This window comes from Centropristis striata, chromosome 22 (genome assembly GCF_030273125.1).
Source record: "Centropristis striata isolate RG_2023a ecotype Rhode Island chromosome 22, C.striata_1.0, whole genome shotgun sequence".
Lineage (NCBI taxonomy): Eukaryota > Metazoa > Chordata > Actinopteri > Perciformes > Serranidae > Centropristis > Centropristis striata.
The window spans coordinates 23580236-23599810 of NC_081538.1; the positions used below are offsets into that span (position 1 = coordinate 23580236).

The 19575-nt window shown below is 37.7% G+C and overlaps 1 protein-coding gene across 1 annotated transcript in view; it reads right to left on the reverse strand.

Moving 5' to 3' along the window:
* The window catches only part of ppfia2 (PTPRF interacting protein alpha 2), a 270055-nt gene that overhangs the window by 3314 nt on the left and 247166 nt on the right, over nucleotides 1–19575 (reverse strand). Inside the window, exons 21-31 of the mRNA XM_059325903.1 lie at nucleotides 17436–17517; nucleotides 14918–15118; nucleotides 11422–11484; nucleotides 9300–9332; nucleotides 9042–9217; nucleotides 7443–7540; nucleotides 7174–7349; nucleotides 5209–5277; nucleotides 3801–3957; nucleotides 3469–3525; nucleotides 1212–1249 (exon numbers count right to left, since the gene is read on the reverse strand). Of these exons, the coding sequence (XP_059181886.1) occupies nucleotides 1212–1249; nucleotides 3469–3525; nucleotides 3801–3957; nucleotides 5209–5277; nucleotides 7174–7349; nucleotides 7443–7540; nucleotides 9042–9217; nucleotides 9300–9332; nucleotides 11422–11484; nucleotides 14918–15118; nucleotides 17436–17517 (1150 nt within the window). The remainder of the gene's footprint in view (nucleotides 1–1211; nucleotides 1250–3468; nucleotides 3526–3800; nucleotides 3958–5208; nucleotides 5278–7173; nucleotides 7350–7442; nucleotides 7541–9041; nucleotides 9218–9299; nucleotides 9333–11421; nucleotides 11485–14917; nucleotides 15119–17435; nucleotides 17518–19575) is intronic.

Genomic DNA, 19575 nt, shown 5'->3' on the forward strand with positions numbered 1-19575 from the left:
ACTTAAGTAAATGTACTTAAGTTACATTCCACCACTGTAAGTGACCTTAATCCTCTTCTGTACATACTATACTGACATTATTATTCACTTTTTTGATTTAATCGACAGATCTGTACAGTTGAGTTTCTCCGCAAAAGCATCTCTTTATTGTAAATCTTGTGTTTGCCAGAGATTCACTCCAAAAAACAACAACTAATGGACAAAAGAAACCTTAGTTGAGTGAGACCAAAACCACCAATAAGATGCATTTTAATGCATACTATACTATGATTTGACTATGTTATTATTGCAATCTATGTGACATTTTTACGACATCCTGTATGGGGTACTTTACTTAAACTTGTATGACAGGGTTGCCATTGGCCCACAGGCTGCACTCTATGCTCTTTACAGTGTCCTAAAAAAAGCCCAAATAGTCAGAAAAGTAGCTCCTGTAGCACATGAACTGCTTTAATGCAATGCGTAACAGTGGTAACGTCCCCGTCAGTCACGACTACCTTTATAAAAGGTCCACTGACTGAACAAGGACGCAGTTCTGTACGTAGCTGTCAGCTGGGCTTTTCATGCTAAACAAAACATTCAACGAAGGATTCAGTGTTCTCTTTTCTGCTTTCATTTGCATCAAGTTGTCACTACAGATGCAAGGAGACGGCTCAGTCAGATTGTGTATCAAATCAAAGCAAATACTTGGGAGAGTTTGCTTTGTACTGCCAGGTGCAGTACAAAGAAAACAGTTGGAAATGAAACTAGGGCAAGCTCACTTTGTAATTTGTAAAGTCTGGATAAATCTCACAAGGCCTATTTTTAGAAGCCTCGAACTATCATAATCATGCAAATGAACTTTGTTAACTAGTCTCTGCGTGAGGAACTGAACCTCCTTGTTTATTTGAAGCAGGTTTTTAAAGCTCGGGCCGAGGCTGACTCATGTTTTTTTGGACCGACTTTAAAGCGGAGACATCGGTATGAGACGGTGGCTCGCTGCTCGCCCCGCAGTCTCCCGTCACCTTATCACAGCTACCTGGCAGCAACACTGCACAGGCTCGCCAAGTCAACACTTATCTTGGGAAACAATTGTCCCTCTTCTCTTTAATCCAATATCTGTTTTAAGTGCTTCTGAAGAAAGCTGTGTATTTAGCGAGAGACTGTGTTGTGTTACATACAGCGTACAGTTTAAGGTCCCTCGCTTCCTCTCAGCAGGAGTAGGTTCTCACCGTGGAGCTGTCCAGCCGCTGCACTGCAGAGGGTCCGACTGTAGGGGGAGACAGCGAGACAGAAAGATCTATGAGTCCAAATGTCAAAGCCTCCTCTTCATCACATGGACCCAGAGTGAGAAGGAAACATTCCTCCACCCCAAACATGTGCCACATGATTAGACGTCCTCAACGCCACAAAAACAAAACACTTTTCCTCACACAACGGAGATTGTTTGTAGCGTCACCCTCGGAAGAGAAAGCTACGTATAAACGCACTCAAAGGGAGTCTTAAGTTTTGAGTGGATAACAGCAGCAACAAGGTTTGAGTGTATTGTGGACGTCACAGACCAGGGAGCACAGAGAGTCGAGACAGAGGAACACGGGGAGGCTGTTTCAGTGTCACTGGGAACACCTTGTTAGAGGAGAACACTGGCTGAAGTCGGTGCGGAGGGATGATTCACAGTCATGTATCACAACTGGTGCTGTAACAGTAGAGACACAGTTGTAATACACTCTGCATCCCTTTATAACATAATTTCCTGTTCATTACAACTTGGATCTTTTATTTACCTTTAAAACACCAGTTGATTAAACAATATGAATTTAAGGGCTACTTAGTTCAAATGTTTAATGATTCTGATATAGGGCTGGGCAATATAGCAAAATATTGAAATACAGCCTAAGAGTTGTATTTTCCTGTTTTTTTTTTGTTTTTTTTTTACAGTGATGTAATTCTCTAAACTCACCAGACTTTTATATTGCTCTCGGACTATTAGTTATCTTAACCCACCTAGTCATTATAAATATATATATATATATATATATTTTTTTAAGATAATTTTTTTGGCATTTTTGCTTTATTGAAAGTGATAGAAAGGGGGAGACAGAGGGGAGGACATGCGGCAAAGGGACCTCAGGCCGGATTCGAACCCGGGTCCGCCACAGGAAGGACTCAGCCTTAATGTTACGCGATCTACCAGTGTGAGCCACCGGGACGCCAATTTTATATTTTATATATATAAACTATTTATCAATTCATATATCATATTTTTGCAAATACAACAATAATCAGCCCTACAACATTGCCACAATATGAATAGCATTTGTTTTAAAAAAAATAAAGAGGTGATATTTGATTTTCTCCATATTGCCCAGCCCTAATTCTAATCAACTTTAGTTGAAACTTAGCAATCTAAATCAAACAATATGTTGTGAAATAGAAAGCTCTGAGCTAAGTGAGTAAGTAGATCTTGAGTTTATATTATTTTGGTTGTTTTGGCCATTGTTCAAAGTTGATTGCTGAGACCTGGGGATGTGTTGATAACGCTAGAAAGTTAATAGGAGCAAATTACATGAACGGTCAGACGATCATACAGGTTTTAAACAAATCCTGCAGTTGAGAAATACTTTTTAGGTTGGAAACAAACAGGTAAACTAACATTTTTATCCCAATAAAAACATCCTTTACACAGTAACTTCCTGCACTAAGTAGCTTTGACGTTCCTGCACTTGCATCAATTGTACACAAACACATTTTCCTGTGCAGTCACAAATTCTTTTTGGTCTTTTTGGTTTTGCTCACTTTAGATTTACTTCCAAATGAAATGGTTTATCTTGGTAAATTGTTTTCAACCTGTATGATTGTGTTTCCGACCCTTTCTGACTTTGTTGACGAAATGTAACTGTTCCTAGATCTCAGCAATTACTTTGAGTACATTGTAATCAGACCAAAACTGCAAAAACAAGAACCAAGTTGTAATGACCTGAAACTAACCTTTACCTAAAGCCCGTTTCAGCCAGTGTCCTCTTTTAACAGCAGAGGGATGAGAAATGACACAAACTGTCAGTTTGAGTTCTTCAGACATCCAAGACATACTGTTACCTATGTAAACCTCCTGATTCAGGCCAACTTACATAGCACCGCCCAGCCACCTTTTTTTGTTTTGCTGCTTAAATTACTGTAACTTCAAGGGTAACACCAGCAAGCATGGGGCTTAATCCATAACTTGACCCCCTAGCTTTTACAACCAGGGTGACTAACGTGACTATTTTGCAACTTTGCAAAACAACACCCTTGGAGTTGGATATCAGAGATTCAAGAGTAGTAGAGAAAGAGAGAGAAAGAGAGAGAGGTGAGGGTGAGAGACCACAAAGAAAAGGAGAGATACAGCCGGACAGTGGTTGGCAGAGACCATGTGAAGAGGAGGGAGTGTATGTAGAATAATAAGACACGCAGGGCCGACAAGCCCAGAACTCTCAGAGGGGCATAGCTGACCTTGAAACCAATCCAAATACATGTCGTCAGGACTGTCATCCAGCGCCTCATAGAGGACTGCAGAGCAGCCGCCAGAGAGAACAAGAGACAGAGTCACAACACAGCAAGGAGCAGCAGCTCCTGCGCTCAGGTGTGCTGCTTTCATCTACCAGTGCAACAGGTGGATTTAACCTTCGCTTTGTAGCTGCCTTTGAAAGCCACTTTTAAGAAAAATATCCACCTTTAACAAATTACATGCACTATAAAAAACAGCACCAAGAGCAACACCAACAAGTCTTAGTGAAATAATAATCTGTCAGTGGGTGAGTGACGGTGCAGAGACGGGCGCTTACCCTCAGGGGGCAATCTTCGGGAGTGACCAGACGTGGCGGTGAGACGGAATCCAGCAGGGAGCGTCTCTGCTGATCCTGGCATCATACTTATACCGTGAACGTCTCTGGGAGGGAACTGCCTCCTCCACGATGGGCCGCGGAAGTCTTTGTCATCACACTGATGGATGGATAAATAAAAGTGAAAAAGTGTTTAGTCCAAAAAGGTTAAAATTTAATTTACAGTCAATAATAAAAGCTCATTAATCATGCAGGAATCAAGGGGCAGCCTTAAACCTGCATTCTTTCTAATGGCCTGCAGGGGGCGACTACAGTGGTTGGAAAATAAGACAGAATAACAACTTCTCAATTTGCTATCTCAGTTAGCATTTTCATAATGAATTTATGGTCTCAGTCACTTCAAGATTTTTCAATACAGCATTCGGTTGGACTAAAAGACACTGTAAGGAGTCGGGCGTTCACTTTTAATGGTAAGTACATTTTGTTTTAAGCCTGTTTTTTGCTAGCTATAATTCACAATTACTATCACAGTTTTATTACATGTGCACCTTCCTAACCAAGCAGGTGCAAGCATTAGCTTATAAATGATTAGCCTGTCATGCTAATATGAGCACTTTTGGCTCCAAAAAACCAAGATGGCGACAGCCCAAATGCCAAACTCGAGGCTTCAAAATTGTATTCCACATTCCACTTCTTTTATACAGTCAAGAATAGGAATACATTTCACTTTCAATTTGCCCTTACTGAAAGTGAAGATAACATTTTAAAGAAACCAAAGTCATTATGTTACTGTTACTTCTGAGGAAAGATGACAAATCGTCTTCCAAAACTTCTTAAATTGAAATACTTACATAAAAGGCCTAATTAGACTGTAAGGACAACTGCACTCAAAAAAAAAAGTTATCTTGCTTTGAGTGTTCTGACTTCTTCTATTGTTAATTTTTGCTGTGTAAAGGCTTCTCTGTTTTCAAAACCTTAATGTGGCCAGAATTGGGACAATGGGAAATCTGGGTCACTGTACTGTAAGGGCTAAGCAAAATTTGTTGGAATAGGATTTCTGCATCATTAAATAAAACTGAAAATGTATTCAAAACAGTTGCACTGGCTGGGCTTGTAGAAAAAGGATGTGAAGGCCCTCTGCTCATAATTAGATGCGTCGTAATCACTTAATCTCTGTGTGAGTCATTTAAATACATAGTTAATGCTCCGAGTGCATTAATAATAGGGCAGCTTCATTTAACTGGTTTGATTTACAGACAAAATAGAAACTGTAATTAAATATATTTTGCGCTAATTCACTTGTTAAACCATCTTGAATATGAATGGGGTTGGTTAAAAGTGTAGCTGTGTGGAATGACTCAGCAGCTTTGTTGACGTGACATTCAGTCTTGTGGTTAATAGTGGAGCTCACCTCATCCAGTCTCCTGTCGGTGCCCAGCGCCAGCATATTATTGTACTCTCGCTCCAGAATCTGACGTGCCTGCGGGGAAAAAAACCACACACACACATAACACATTGTGATTTCCACAAGGCCGGCTATTTTTAGCAGAATGGTAACAGAGGCAGCTGACACATTACGTTATTCGCGCTGCATATCCATTTTACCTGAGTATAGATGAGATAAGCAGGGCGACCTGCCAGAGTGACAGTTGGCAAATCTGCATGTTCTGATTTAGAGTCGACCAGCTTTTTGAAGGCTGATAACAACATACTTCTACTTCTGAACTGAAGCTGGTGACAGATGATATTTCTGCCCGCAATCAGCACCTTTAAATCCGGCTTCACGATGCCATAAAAAACATGTTAAAAATTAAAATTCAGGTCATGTGATTTAGAGCAGGCACTGCGGACAGATTTTTGCAGATTTTTTGCAAGTCATGGCTCCAACCTTTTTTTTTTTTGCATGTCTGAGATACTTAACCCTCTTTATGTTCGTCTCTCAGGAACAGAAATAACATTTTTGGGTCAATTTGACAAGGGGCATGTTTACTTATCTAAAAGTGTCACAAACCCAAAAAATCCCAATAAACATTGTTTATATTGCATTATTAACTCCATTACTAACCATTCCAGTCAATATTTAGTGCAATGGTGTTCTTTACCTCTCACAGATCATGGTTCAATGAGGATAATTCACTTGTTTTTCATAAAAAATGCATGTTAAAACTTTTTTTTATGTACATTGGAAAGACCTACATATAAAATAAAATGGTTTTACATGACATTGATTTAAAAAAAATGTATTTTACATTTTACATTTTTTCTTATATAATTACATTATATAACACCTGCACACCTCGCACTTTACACATGAGCATTTTCATTTTATATGTTGATTACACTTATTAACCCTCTGGAGTCCATGAAAACACCTGCAATATTACTTCTTCATGACCTGAAGACATAAAAATGAAGCAACATCGAGTCTTGCCATCAGCTTCCCTCTAAAGTTCTGGCTTGAAACTACATGCCAGATTTTTTTAAAAGTAAAACTGGAGACAATGTCAACTATATTTAGTATAAAATATTGAACTAGATATTATCCTCGTTTTAACTGTTATATGTTATATTTGCAATATTCTGAGTTTTGAAACATAATTTTCAAGATCGGATTTTATGTTTTCCTTTGTTTCTTTTGGGTTCAACATTTTTGATCAAATAAGTCAAAGTTACATTTAGGTGAGGTAACGCTGAAAAAACTCATAACAAACTATGGTAAAGATTTTTAACAGATTTTTTAACAGACATAATAGCCGAAGATTTCAGAAGGTTAAACCAAGCAGAAGAAATTTAATCCCCAAAAAATTAGTTTTAATTATTTCTTTATTTTTTTACTTTGAAAAAGGTCAATTTGACCCGAAACATAACAGGAGGGGTTAATATGATAATTTGGCAACACTTAACAATCATTAACAATCATTTATAAATGGTAAACAGATAGATTATTAATGTTTAATCATCATTTATAAACCGTAAATAGGCCATTTAGAATGGTAAATACATAATATATTAATGTTTAACTAACTAAATAATTTATAAATGACAAATAGATGGTATATTAATATAAGTTTATTGTTACTTTGCCATTAGCAAACAATTAAATTATAATTAATAGTTTATCAAAAGTTTTAGTTGCACTCATAACATTTTAAAACCATATTAAGTATGTTAATGATTTTTGAAATGATTCATAGACCTTTAAGAAATTGATTGAAAACATTTAAAGATTAAATATGTATAGCACTTTGTAAATGGTTAATAATTGGTCTATAAACCATCTATAAACATTACTTAGTTGGTTATTGTAAAGTGTTACCGATAATTTTAACAGCCTGATGAAGGTGGGTGTGGTCAAGTGCTGGTGCAGCTGAAGTACCTGAGTGTTTTGGTTTGGGATCTGGAGGAGCAGCGCCAGACTGCTGTAGTCAAAGTTGTCGTCCAGGGCGACCAGGGCTCCGTGCACGCCGCTCTCTAGCAGGATGTTGGCGTAGTCCCTCAGGCCTATGCTCTGCACCCAGCGGATGACCCGCTCGTTACTCCACACCAGCACGTCTGAGGACACACAAATGTCATCTTTAAGCCTAATCTCTTTTTAGTCATTTGTTATGATGATTGTTTGTTTTTTTTAATTTTGGGTTCACTTGCCTCTGATTTCGTGCTGGCTGTGCTCCCTGCGTCTCTCCAGCTCCTTCCTGTCATAGTTCAGCTTCTTCAGACCCATGATTCCATACTGTAAACTTGTTCTGGTGTTAGAAAATCACACATATACACATCTTTGTCAGCAGATGACATGCAGGCTTGAGTAAGTCAAAAAAGCACTTCACTAGTACTGTTGATGCGATCCCTTTCCCCAACAGCATTTTAGTAGATTTTAATGTCTGCTATGGTACCGCCGCTTGTAGCAGCTAAAAAGGACGATAGACTCTAATTACAGCAATTATTTCTTACATTATGTTACGTGTTATTATGTTAAGTCAAGTCAAAGTTTTTTTTATAAAGCACATTTAAAAACAACCACAGTTGACCAAAGTGCTGTACAGTTATTAAAATACAATAAAAACATACACAAATATAGTTATAAATAAAAACAATGAAAACAATAAAATACTAAAAACAGTAAAGCAATAAAAAATAGTAGTAAAAACTCAATCTAAAAACAGAGTTAGAGATAAAAAATAAAATAAAAGAGTATCAAAATAAAAAAGCCAATGATTCTTGCCTAGCTGGGACTGAATGCCAAGAAGAATAAATAGGTTTTTAATATTGTTTTAAAACACATCATATATCAAAGAAGTCTTAGTGAATATGAGATGTCACCAAAGAAGCCCTTATTTGATAAAACTGGTTTGGTTGAGAAGCACAATGGATTTCTGCTCAAGATGTTTCTGATTATCACCATAATTAGTTTCACTGTACTATACTTTACAAAGATAGTCAACTAAAAATGCATTGTAGCATGTTAAGAATTTACACATATTTAAACACTTGTAAAAAATGTTCTTTTAAGGGTTTGCTGACAGTTTAAATATGACAAAATTGTGAATGTTTCTACAATGCCAGTTTTAACCCTTTATCAGGCAAAGAACTATGTTTGGTAACTTCAGATAATATTTTGAGAAAATAGTTGCAAATTTACTAGATTAAAGTGGCAAATCTACAAGAAAAAAGTTGCAGATTTAAGAGATTTAAAGTGGCAAATCTGCGCGAAAACAGTCGCAGATTTACCAGAAAAAAGTGGGGAAAAAGCAACTTTTTTCTCCCAGATTCACCACTTTAAATCTCATAAATCTACGTATGTTTTTTTTAAACATTCTGGCTGTATGTAATATCCTCCAATATTCTCTAGGGTTGAAATTTGGAATTTGCAAGTATTTCAATGAGTGCCCTATTAAGGGTTAAAAAAATGAAGACTTCTTTGGAGGTGTTGCATATTCTACAGGAAAGATGGTCCCTAGCACTAGAAACGCTATAAAAGAGAGTGACTTACTTAAGTGTGCACGTGACTCTGAGCATGTGTGCAACCTTTTAAAATGTATGCACACTTTATAAAAACATTAAAACTATGTCCCCTTTTACAGACTCCATAGGGCACATACAGACAGAAAGAGTTACTTAGATGGAGAAAGAAAACCACCCCCTATCTACAAGCTAGTATTCTATAGGAATTTCACCAATATCTATGCAATATATGATTAATTCTGTCTGCTGACAGTCAAAATGAGGCAGACTAAGTGAGTCCAGTACCTGTGGAAGCTGTCCACCATTTTGAGGTGCACCCTTAGGTCCTTCTTGGTGAGGTGGTCCAGCATGCGAGCGTCCACCAGGCACTCCATGAAGTAGCTGCGGTACTGAGGTAGTCCTAGACTGGGCAGCCACTCGTTCCCTATCCACTCATGGTTCATGTCGCCGTAAGCTAGAGTCTGATAGAAATTACAAGTCAGCATAAAAGATCAGGAAAAACCTTCAGCGGACGAAAGAAATACCAGCAAGTTTTAGTCTCACCTGTGCCCAGCTCCCCTCTTCAGAGTCTGACTTCTGATTGAAACAACGGAAAGAAAAAGTGGAGTTACAAGAAGTAATGAAGGCACGCTGTAATCTCCTGCAGCTGCACCCAAACAGAGAAAATGGCAGATATTTTAAGCATTGCCTGTCATACATGATTTAGGTGTTTTAGTCGCTCTTACTATCAAAAGTGTCAAAAATTGGTCCTGCTTGTTACCCAAAGTTGAGTTGGGTTCTAGTGCTCCTACATCTAAGGGAAAGCCAGATGAAGGAACAAACTTTCTTCCTACCAACCTCTGCTACACTTTCATGAACCTTGACTAACAACAAGGTGCTTTCAAGTCATGGTAAAAGGCTTGTGGAAGTTACTGCTGAGCAAGTTAAAAGGCAAGAAATCTGATGTCTAAATGGTAAAGTGAATCCGTCTCCAGGGGGATTTTTTTTTTTTACCTTTTTACCTTCACATGTGGCCTGGTTTGACAGTCTGCATTTAGTTTGGAAAAAGGTTACTAATGGGCTAAAATGCTGCCCAAAAAATGGTATGAAATTGGCTTTTAGCTCTGGTTGTATCTGGTACAAATAATATAGTTTTTACCAGTGTCTACTTAGAAAAATGAGTCACTTTCTGTACTTCTGACAAAGGAAAACCTTTTTTGGAAGCAATGTTCTGGAAGTAGTTCTCTTAGTTGCTGAAGTCTGTTTTGTATATATATATATATATTCACAATACATGTATATGACCTATATCAATGTATGTCCGACCACTTTGGAAATTAGTTGAAAATTACGTAAATACATGGCCAAAATGTTCATATCTATTTGATCAAATAATCATCTAGTGATATTCTCAATAGCTTTAAAGGATTCCTTGACCCAGAAAATGTTTATTTTGACACCAAGATTGACTTTCTAAGTGGCTTGGAAGATATATTTCAAATGTTCTAATAGATTTTATATGGCCACAATCTTGATGGAGTGGCTCCCATCAAAAATTGAAACTTATGGTGATGGAGAACATGTAGAAAATATGTGGTGCTTTCGTCCAGCGTGACCCAACTATTCTCAAATCTGGTCCTAAGCCACCTGACTAATACTATTTTATTTTATATATTTTTTTACTTTTATTTTATCAGTATCTGATGAACCCAAAAAGGCCTAATATTGAATATAACATTTTTTGCTAAAACTTCCAGTTGAGGAATTTCTTCTGTCTGATTCAGGTCCATGATGTGTATTTTGTGACTATGTTTTGTCTTATGTATCCATGTTGTGGACAATGTTTTTGTATTCGTATTAGGTTTAGGAAAATATTTTGGTTTCGGTTAAAGTAGTAAAGTAGGTAAAGTAGTACATTTGTTATTGAATCAAGAATGTTACGTATGCAACTTAAGTATGTATTATTAATTAACCTGCATACAAAAGTTAAGTCAAGTTGAGATTGACTTTGGTTTTCACATGATATAAAAACAGCTGCCTCCTTGGTGAAAACTCACCAAGTGTGTTTTCTGACCCATCCATGTACCCCGAACTCCTCCCTTCACATACTTTGTTGCTCTTTATACTACATTATCTGACTTCCTTTACTCCTGCAACAACTGCAGCTGCACCACCACATAGAATCATTGTGTGAAGCTTAAGGCCACTAAACAACCTGCTGAATTTGACGACTTGGGGATGTTTACACTTGAAGAAGCTAAATGCATGTAATATAACTTTTAGAAATATGGTATGTGGTGAGTTTTAGATGGTGTTTTAATAATAGTACCACAGTAATAGCCAGACAGTCTAGCCCTGATGAGTCATGACCTTTTATAATGGAGATGAACTGAGTCAAACTTCAGCAAAAAATGATTCACACCTTCGCTGAGCCATCGTCGGCTACAAAAGGCTTCAGGCCAAACATACATACATATCACTGACAGAGGCTCCTCCGTCTGAAATCCAGTTTGAAATGAGTGTTGAAAAAAGGTTCACAGATAAGGAGAGGGGTTAAATGACGCATGCTTCTCCATCAGTCGCCACCCACCAGTCTTTCCTCCCATATCCACTCCCACACCCAGGCACACATGACTGACAGAGACAGAAAGAAGAGGCTGACGGTAAAGGACACAAGGGGACTGACCGTTTTGGAAGGGGCTGCCATGGTCTCCATCTCCTCATGGGTCACCCATACATTGCCTGACGGCTACAAGGGGCAGAGCCCGAGAGACAGAGCAGCAGCAGCAGCAGCGGCAGGGTTGGTAGTAGAGGTCCGGTAGGAGGGGCAAGCAGTGTTAAAGAAGAAGAGCAGCACCACTGTAAGCCAATAGTGTTATAGCATCACAGTCAGATCATGAACTGGCCCCTAAGCCCACAAAAAGGGGGCCAAAGGGCAAATGAAGAGGACAAAAACACAACACAGTACAGCACAGAACATCCCGGCATCGTCGGCATACGGTACATATACAGATAACACAAATGACAGACAGCTGCCATGCACAACACGTAGGACCAAATAAATTAGTATCACCAACACAAACACACACATAAACCCCACATTACTCATCCCTCTCCATCTGTATGCTGCTAGGAAAGGGTCGGTTCACTCAAACTACAGAAAAGACTTTCTGATGCACTATACCAATAGTCATAAAACTTTATAGATGTGATTCATAAGGATTTAAAAGTCCATTTGTCTTATGGATGCTTTTTTAAACTAAAGGTTGACTGATGAGGCTCATAAAACATAATGCAATAAAAATAAAACAAGTGCCGCCAAACTAAAACATGGAGATAGTTTCACTTTTCACATTGAACTGCAGCCAATCACTAAACAGGGTCCTGTGACTCCTAACAATAGCTACTCAATAAAATTGAGGCAAAATATTGCAAGCAATATTATTAATTAAATCTAACTACGTTACAAGTTGAGTTAATAACAACTTAACAGGAAGTGCCTGTCAATTAAAAACGGACTAATTCTATTGTGTTGGATTCATTCAAAATTCTCTTGATTTAGAATTACATACACATAAAGATTATGTTTAATGTGGTCAAAATAAGTAGATTCTATCTCTCTATTTTTATATTAAAGGTACTTAAACAACTGCCTCAAAATCAAGGACGCATTTATATTTAATACATTTTATCAAATATATTAAGTAAAATGAAATGACTACAGAATAATTTATTACAGTGTGTGACATGTTGACCTATGATATAAAGAATTTCCTCCTTGCCTGAAACGCATGTACAGGTGCATCTCAATGAATTAGAATATGATGTAAAAGTCAATTTCCAGCAGTTCAAGTCAAATAGCCCCAGCAAAGTATTGAGTGCAGATAGATGGACATACTTTTCAGAGGCCAACATTTCCATATTAAACGTACTTTTTAAAATTGGTCTTCAGTAATATTCAATTTTTTTTGAGACACTGAATTTTAGGTATTCATTAAATGTAAGCCATGAAATGTTTCACTGTGTGCAATGGATCTATATAATGTGTTATTACCACTTTTTGAATCGAATTACTGACACAAATAAACTTTTCTATGATATTCTAAATATATTGAGATGCACCTGTGAATGCATCATGGCCGCAAAATAATGTAAATACAACCAAGAGTCCAAATTAGTTGGAACATTGTGAAAACGAGAGATGCGATGATTTGCAAATTCTTTGTTTAAATGAAGTATTTGTGTGATTTGTGTGAACCGACCCTTTTTTCCACCATAACTGTTATTCATTTTGAGACATTGCTGTGTCACTGTAGCAGAAGTCATTGTTCTGCAGCCACAGCGAGGAACAGGACTCCGTCACTGCATGTTAGAAGGGGATCCGGTTGTAACAGCGGAGGTAAAATGGACCAATTCTTCCCCTCCCTCCCTCAATTTTCTGCTTGACATACACGTCAAACCATATTTACAAGGTCAATTAACCCCTTCTTTAAAGTGTGGGGGGTTTTAAGTGCGACAATAGGCGGAGGGCCCGTCACAGTTGGGGGACTTTTGATCGGGCGCTCGGAGTTGCGCGCTTTGTAATGAAAGTTTCATGAGGTGTGGAAGTGGAGCTAAGTGGTAGATGAGAGGGAGAGGTAAAGGGGGAACAGGAGGGTGGAATACAAGAGTACTGCTGGTGTTATTTTACAACAGGAGAAGACAGAAAAGGTGCAAGTGCTCATGAGTTATGACTACTGCATGCATGGATAGTATTGTGCAGAGACTCAGAACAATATTCTCAGCTGGGTTTATATAACAGCGCACAACTTCTCACGTCTGCATGATGTATGGTCTGCATTGTTTGTGTACCTTCGGCATAAAGCATATTAGTCCTTGCTCTGCAGTGTGAACAGTCGCTATCATTAAGGAGCAGCAGAGTCCTTAGAGACCGTATGCAATTACCATGACAACAGGGAGCTATGAAAGCGGCTATGGTGTTGAATAACTGGAGAGCTAAACTGCAGCACACACTGGAGCAATGTTCTACAAAGCGGGCTATTCAGCGACTCCCACTGTTCTATTCACTTACTTATCGTAAAGACTGTAGGATTTAAAGTGTGCAGGGTGTGACTGTAACTGCTATGTTTGCTAATCATTTGTCTGCTGTCACCCGCCTACACACGTGTCACTCGTGTCTGGAGGCGTCGTGCATGTAAGCAGAGAGACAATCAGTCATACAACCATTTGTCAGGGCTGATATGGAGGCAGAAATTATGTTGTTTATTTTTAAACAACTCATTCTAGCTAATAACAGCAGAATGGAGTCACGAGTAAGAGGGTTGGAGGAAAAAAAGCTATACTGGCCTAGCCAGGTTAGCATGCTAGGCCAAACTTTCAATTTTGTTGAAGGGAACTATTCTACATTTTGGGAATTTCTTTTCTTTTTCTTTCTTGCAAGAGTTACTGGTTCAATATTAAGTTGGTATTAGCAGCCTGTTAGTGTTGTTTGCCATAAAGACTAGACACAGGGAGAAAAATTGAGTCTGGCTTTGTCATAAAGTTGCAAAAATTGCTAACCAACACCTCTAAAGCTTACTTAAGAACATTAATAACCATCCATAAAAACACAAATTGTAATTTTTTTTAGAATTTTGTTTAAAAGACATATTTCACCATTTGTATATAAATTACTCACTTGGTCTTATCTTAGCAACCATTTACTTCCATTCTTTAAAAAAATTCTTAATTTTCGGATTCTTCGTTCAATCTGGGGGCATGTGAGAAAAACAACGTTTTCTACTAGAATTCACGGTAACACAGGATGAGTGATTTATATAAAAATGGTCTTTTTAAGGTTGAAATATCCATTTCATTTTTGAGTTTTTGATTTGCTGGGAGGCAGATTTTGTTACTTTCCTACACAGCCAGGCTACTAACTGGATTCCCCCATTTCTAGTCTTTGTACTAAGCAAACAGTCTGTGAGTTATTTCAGCTTCATAATGAACAGAGAGTTGATCTAATTTGCAGCAAGAAAGAGTTACTAAAACATTTTAAAGATCGAATTGTAATCCTTTTCCATTTCTAACCCCCAAATTTATAAGATAACTTCTTCCTCCTGATCAGCTCCGTGTTCAACAAATGTTTGCACGACTAAAATTCCAGCTTACGTCCGAGTTCCCATATTTTCTCTACAACTCACGGTTCTGGAGGTGGGCGGTGCCGAGGGGCTGGTGAGGGAGACCATTTCCTGGATGGCCAGGCGAAGTTTGAGGCGGTGCAGAGGGTTACTGATCCCGATCTCTCTCTGGATCTCAGTGTCGGACAGGGCCGACATGATGGCTCCGCTCTTCACGTTGGCACGGCACGCCGCCACGTACCAGGCCGGCATTCCCAACCACAGCTGATGAGGGGAGAGGAGACGGAGAGAATGGGGGATTAAAATCTGGTTGTTCATGCTTAACTCTTTGGAGTCTTGGGCTATTTTGTTTTTCATGTCTTTTCGTGTCTTTGTAAGTCATTTTGTGTCTTTTGTTGTGTCTTTTTTAGTTATTTTGTGTCTTTTTTTGGTCATTTTGTGTCTTCTTCTGTGGTTTTTTTTGGTCATTTTGTGTCTTCTTCTGTGTTTTTTTTTCGGCTTTTTGTTTTCTCATTTTGTGTCTTTTTTGTTCATTTTGTGTCTTCTTCTGTGTTTTTTTTTCGGCTTTTTGTTTTCTCATTTTGTGTCTTTTTTGTTCATTTTGTGTCTTCTTCTGTGTTTTTTTTTCGGCTTTTTGTTTTCTCATTTTGTGTCTTTTTTGTTCATTTTGTGTCTTCTTCTGTGTTTTTTTTTCGGCTTTTTGTTTTCTCATTTTGTGTCTTTTTTGTTCATTTTGTGTCTTCTTCTGTGTTTTTTTTTCGGCTTTTTGTTTTCTCATTTTGTGTCTTTTTTGTTCATTTTGTGTCTTTTTTAGTCATTTTGTGTCTTCTGTGTTTTTTTGGTCATTTTGTCTTCTAATTTTGTGTCTTTTTTGGTCATTTTGTGTCTTTTTAGTCATTTTTAGTCTTTTGTGTATTTTTTGGGTCTTTTTGTGTATTTCTTTTAGTCATTTTGTGTCTTATTTTGGTCATTTTTTAGTCCTTTAGTCCAACATAAAATGTGATTTTACATTTTTTACTTTCAAAACACTATCATGCTCAATAAAGAATTTGAAATATTGCAAATGGGACCAAAGGTTGCAAATATAACATATAAGAGGGTTACATCCAGTTCTATCATTTTATACAAAATATATTTGAGCTTGTCTCCAGTTTTACTTGGTCTATCATCATCAAACTGAAACTGGCCTCATGGAGTTTACAGCCAGAACTTTAGAGGTAAACTTACAGTAGGGCTCCGCGCTGCTTTGTTTTCTAGTCTGGATGTCATGAAGAAGTCTGGATTTGGTGCTTTTGGAGACTCCAGAGGGTTAAACCACCTTTTTCGTGAATTGGTTTAGTTATTTAAATGTACTGTGTCATAAAGGAACATGTTAGACTTATTTTTATCAGTAGCTATTGCATTTGTCACCATCCTATTCAGCAGATAATCTAGTCCATTATCACTGTTTTTCCATCTTGCTACGTATATAATATGTATTTTTATCTCAACATGCCGTCTTATCAGCAAGTATCAGTAACCCAGTAATCCCATTTGACTCTATGAGGAGCTGGAACATTGTGGTGTGGGGTCATGAGTTGGCTGGTGGCTGCAGGTCGTTCACTGACCATCAGGGGGCAGTAGAGTTTCTACAGTTTGGCTTTTCCTGCTGTCCAAAAATATCAGTCAGAGGAGTTGAGTGACTCACTGCAATGAATCATCAGAAATTGTAAAGCCATTGTTTTGTTGATGAATGCTTGTGTGACTTAATATTAATACAGATTTTTGAAATTGGGGGCAGATTAGCCTATTTTTGCCCAAAGACTATATTTACTATGATAAGGAAAATATGACTACACTTGTTCTGATTGGTCTGAAGTCTTGAGATGTGGTACAGCTATATATATATTTTGCGCAAGTACCCAACAGTACAACTTTTGATTACATAAAAATAAAGTTTCAGAGATGCAAACCATTTAACTGAAAACTGAGTTGTTTTTATCATACTATATTTAGCCTTTGGGCACATCGGACCACTGTGTTTATCTATAATATATCATTATATTTTAGAAAAAAACAGTATTCCCGTGTGTGCAACGACTAAGTATAGTATGATACGAAAAACTCACTTTTCAGTCAAACAGCTTGGCTGATTTTGAACATTTCTTCACACTTTTGAAAACATTTTAACCAAAGGAAATTAAATGAAACTAAGTCAGAATTCAGAGGTCACATGATCGCTTTGAAAATCACCCTGAAACATCAAAAATATAACCTTACTTTTGCAATATTAAAAATTAAAATAAACAAAAGTGTAGAAATGTGTGTTTGTACATGCGTGAAACAGATTTGCTTCTCCAATATGAGGTACATTCTTCATTGAGCACTTTTACTTTCAATAGGACCTTTACTTGTAAGAGTATTTTTGCAGCGTGGTTTTAGTACTTTTACTAAAATTAAGGATTTGAACACTTCTTCCTCTTCACTGAGTAAAGCTTTTGGCTCTTTACATGCGCCTTTAGTAGTTTGCAGTTGATTATATTTGTAATGAAACATCACCTGATGGAGGTCTGAATATTTTCTTAGCACAGTGACGTCTTACCTCCAGCCAGGCTACAACTGTTGGACCGTCCCATTGGGCGAAAGGTAAACCCTTTCTCCTGGCCTCCTCCAATAGCTCGTGTCTGGAGGCGGGGACAGAGGAGACCTCGTATGAACACATGTGCTTGTATATGTAATAAACACACATTTTTCAACTCTGATACAACAGCACACCATCTTAAACTCTCTCATCCGCACTCCAGCACACTGCTTTTCACAAATCCCCGTAAGTAACAGTGTCCTGTCTGCACGTGTGTGTACTGAAGACTGGGTGTGTGTGTGTATAATACATGAGGAGCGTACTCAAACACACTTTATCTCCTTGTCCAGCCTGTACACTAAGAGCGTTGAAAAGAGCAGCGATTTATCATTCATCTCTGTGCTGCCAGAGTGTCGCAACTGTAGCTACACTCAGACACACACACACACACACACACACACACACACACACACACACACACACACACACACACACACACAGACACACTCACACATACACACACACGAAGGCTTTGTATTACTCAACTTATGAGGGCATTCAGCGAGTGAATTCATTCCCAAATCCCTAATCCTGACATTGACATTCTCCCTGTCATACACCTACAGTATTTATAATCTTAAATACACCGCTAGTGGAAAGTAAAACCACCCTTGGGTGCCGAAATGTATTGGACCTGGATGTTATTTAGTGTTTTTAGCAGCATGTCACAACTACTTAACATGTTTTAATGGTATGAGCTGAAAGTTAAGGTCATTACGGCCAAGAAACAAGGCACATTTTGTCCGACTTTTTCCCCACAACTGTATCAAATGTCATTAAATCTTCGCCAATTGAGGCTCGGAGTTCATTTTTGGCCTTGAAACAGCAGGTGATGTAATAATCTCAGCATAAGGCCCATTTAGTAGCTGTTCTGGAGCAGTTTAAGCAAACGATCTGCTCATGAAGATGGTGTAATATGGTGCAAAGCTCCAGAAGGGAAAGGAGAAGCTCTTAAATGGATTGTGTTGTCAATCTTTACTACATTAAAGAGGACCTGATTTTCTATCACATATACACTACCGCTCAAAAGTTTGGGGTCATTTAGAAATGTCCTTATTTTTGAAAGAAAAGCACAGTTTTTTAAAATTAAAATCACAGACATACAGTGTAGACATTGTTAATGTGGTAAATGACTATTAAAGCTGGAAACAACTGATTTTCTTATGAAATATCTATTATATATTGTCCTGCGTTCCAGTGGCACATTGTGTTAATCCACGTTTATTGTGTTGAAAGGTTCATTGATCATTAAAACACCTGAGCATTATGTTAGCACAGCTGAAAACTGTTTTGTGCTGATTTAAGAAGCAATAAAATTATCCTTCCTCAGGCTGGTTGAGTATCTAGAGGTAAAGTTGGAGATTTGTTCAGGTTAAAATTAATATTTCTACCCTTGTCAATGTCTTTACTATATTTTCGGTTCATTTTGTAACTCGTTTCATGAATAAAACAGTTTGTTTTCATGGAAAACAACACAGACATTTTCTGGATAACATTGTGCATTAAAACAATGGCAACAATGGCAATGGAACGCAGTCATCTTGATTAGATTAGAAAAGTTGTTTTAGGGAATAAAAAACATGTTGTTTAGACACTTAAAATCAATAAAATACAACAAATCTTATTTGTAGCATTACCACTTAAAGCTCATGAACAGAGTCAGAAGCACAACTTCCCATCTCGGGATAACGGCCAATTGAGGAGCATTTGAATGCACCAAATATTCTTTAAAGGAAACTATGAGCCATCTCTAACTGTAAGCAGATCTGGATCAAGATGCAGAATAAAACTGTGCAATCTGAGGGTACGTCCAACACACACACACACACACATTCTTGTACTTCTATCTTTGTGAGGGCCTTCATTGTAATAGTGAATTCCCTTGCAAGGTTAAAAGTTTTAATTTTGTTGTGAATTTTTGTTTTCAAATTCAGTTAGTTTTAATGGGGTATTTGTTGGGTATTGGCTATAATTTTAGTTAGTTTTCTAACCACACAATACCGTTTCAGTTAGGATGGATTCGGGTAATGGGGGACACTTACGGTTTCGCTGGTTTATTTCCTGCTTAAAGTAAATACAGTCATCAAAACCTTTACTATTG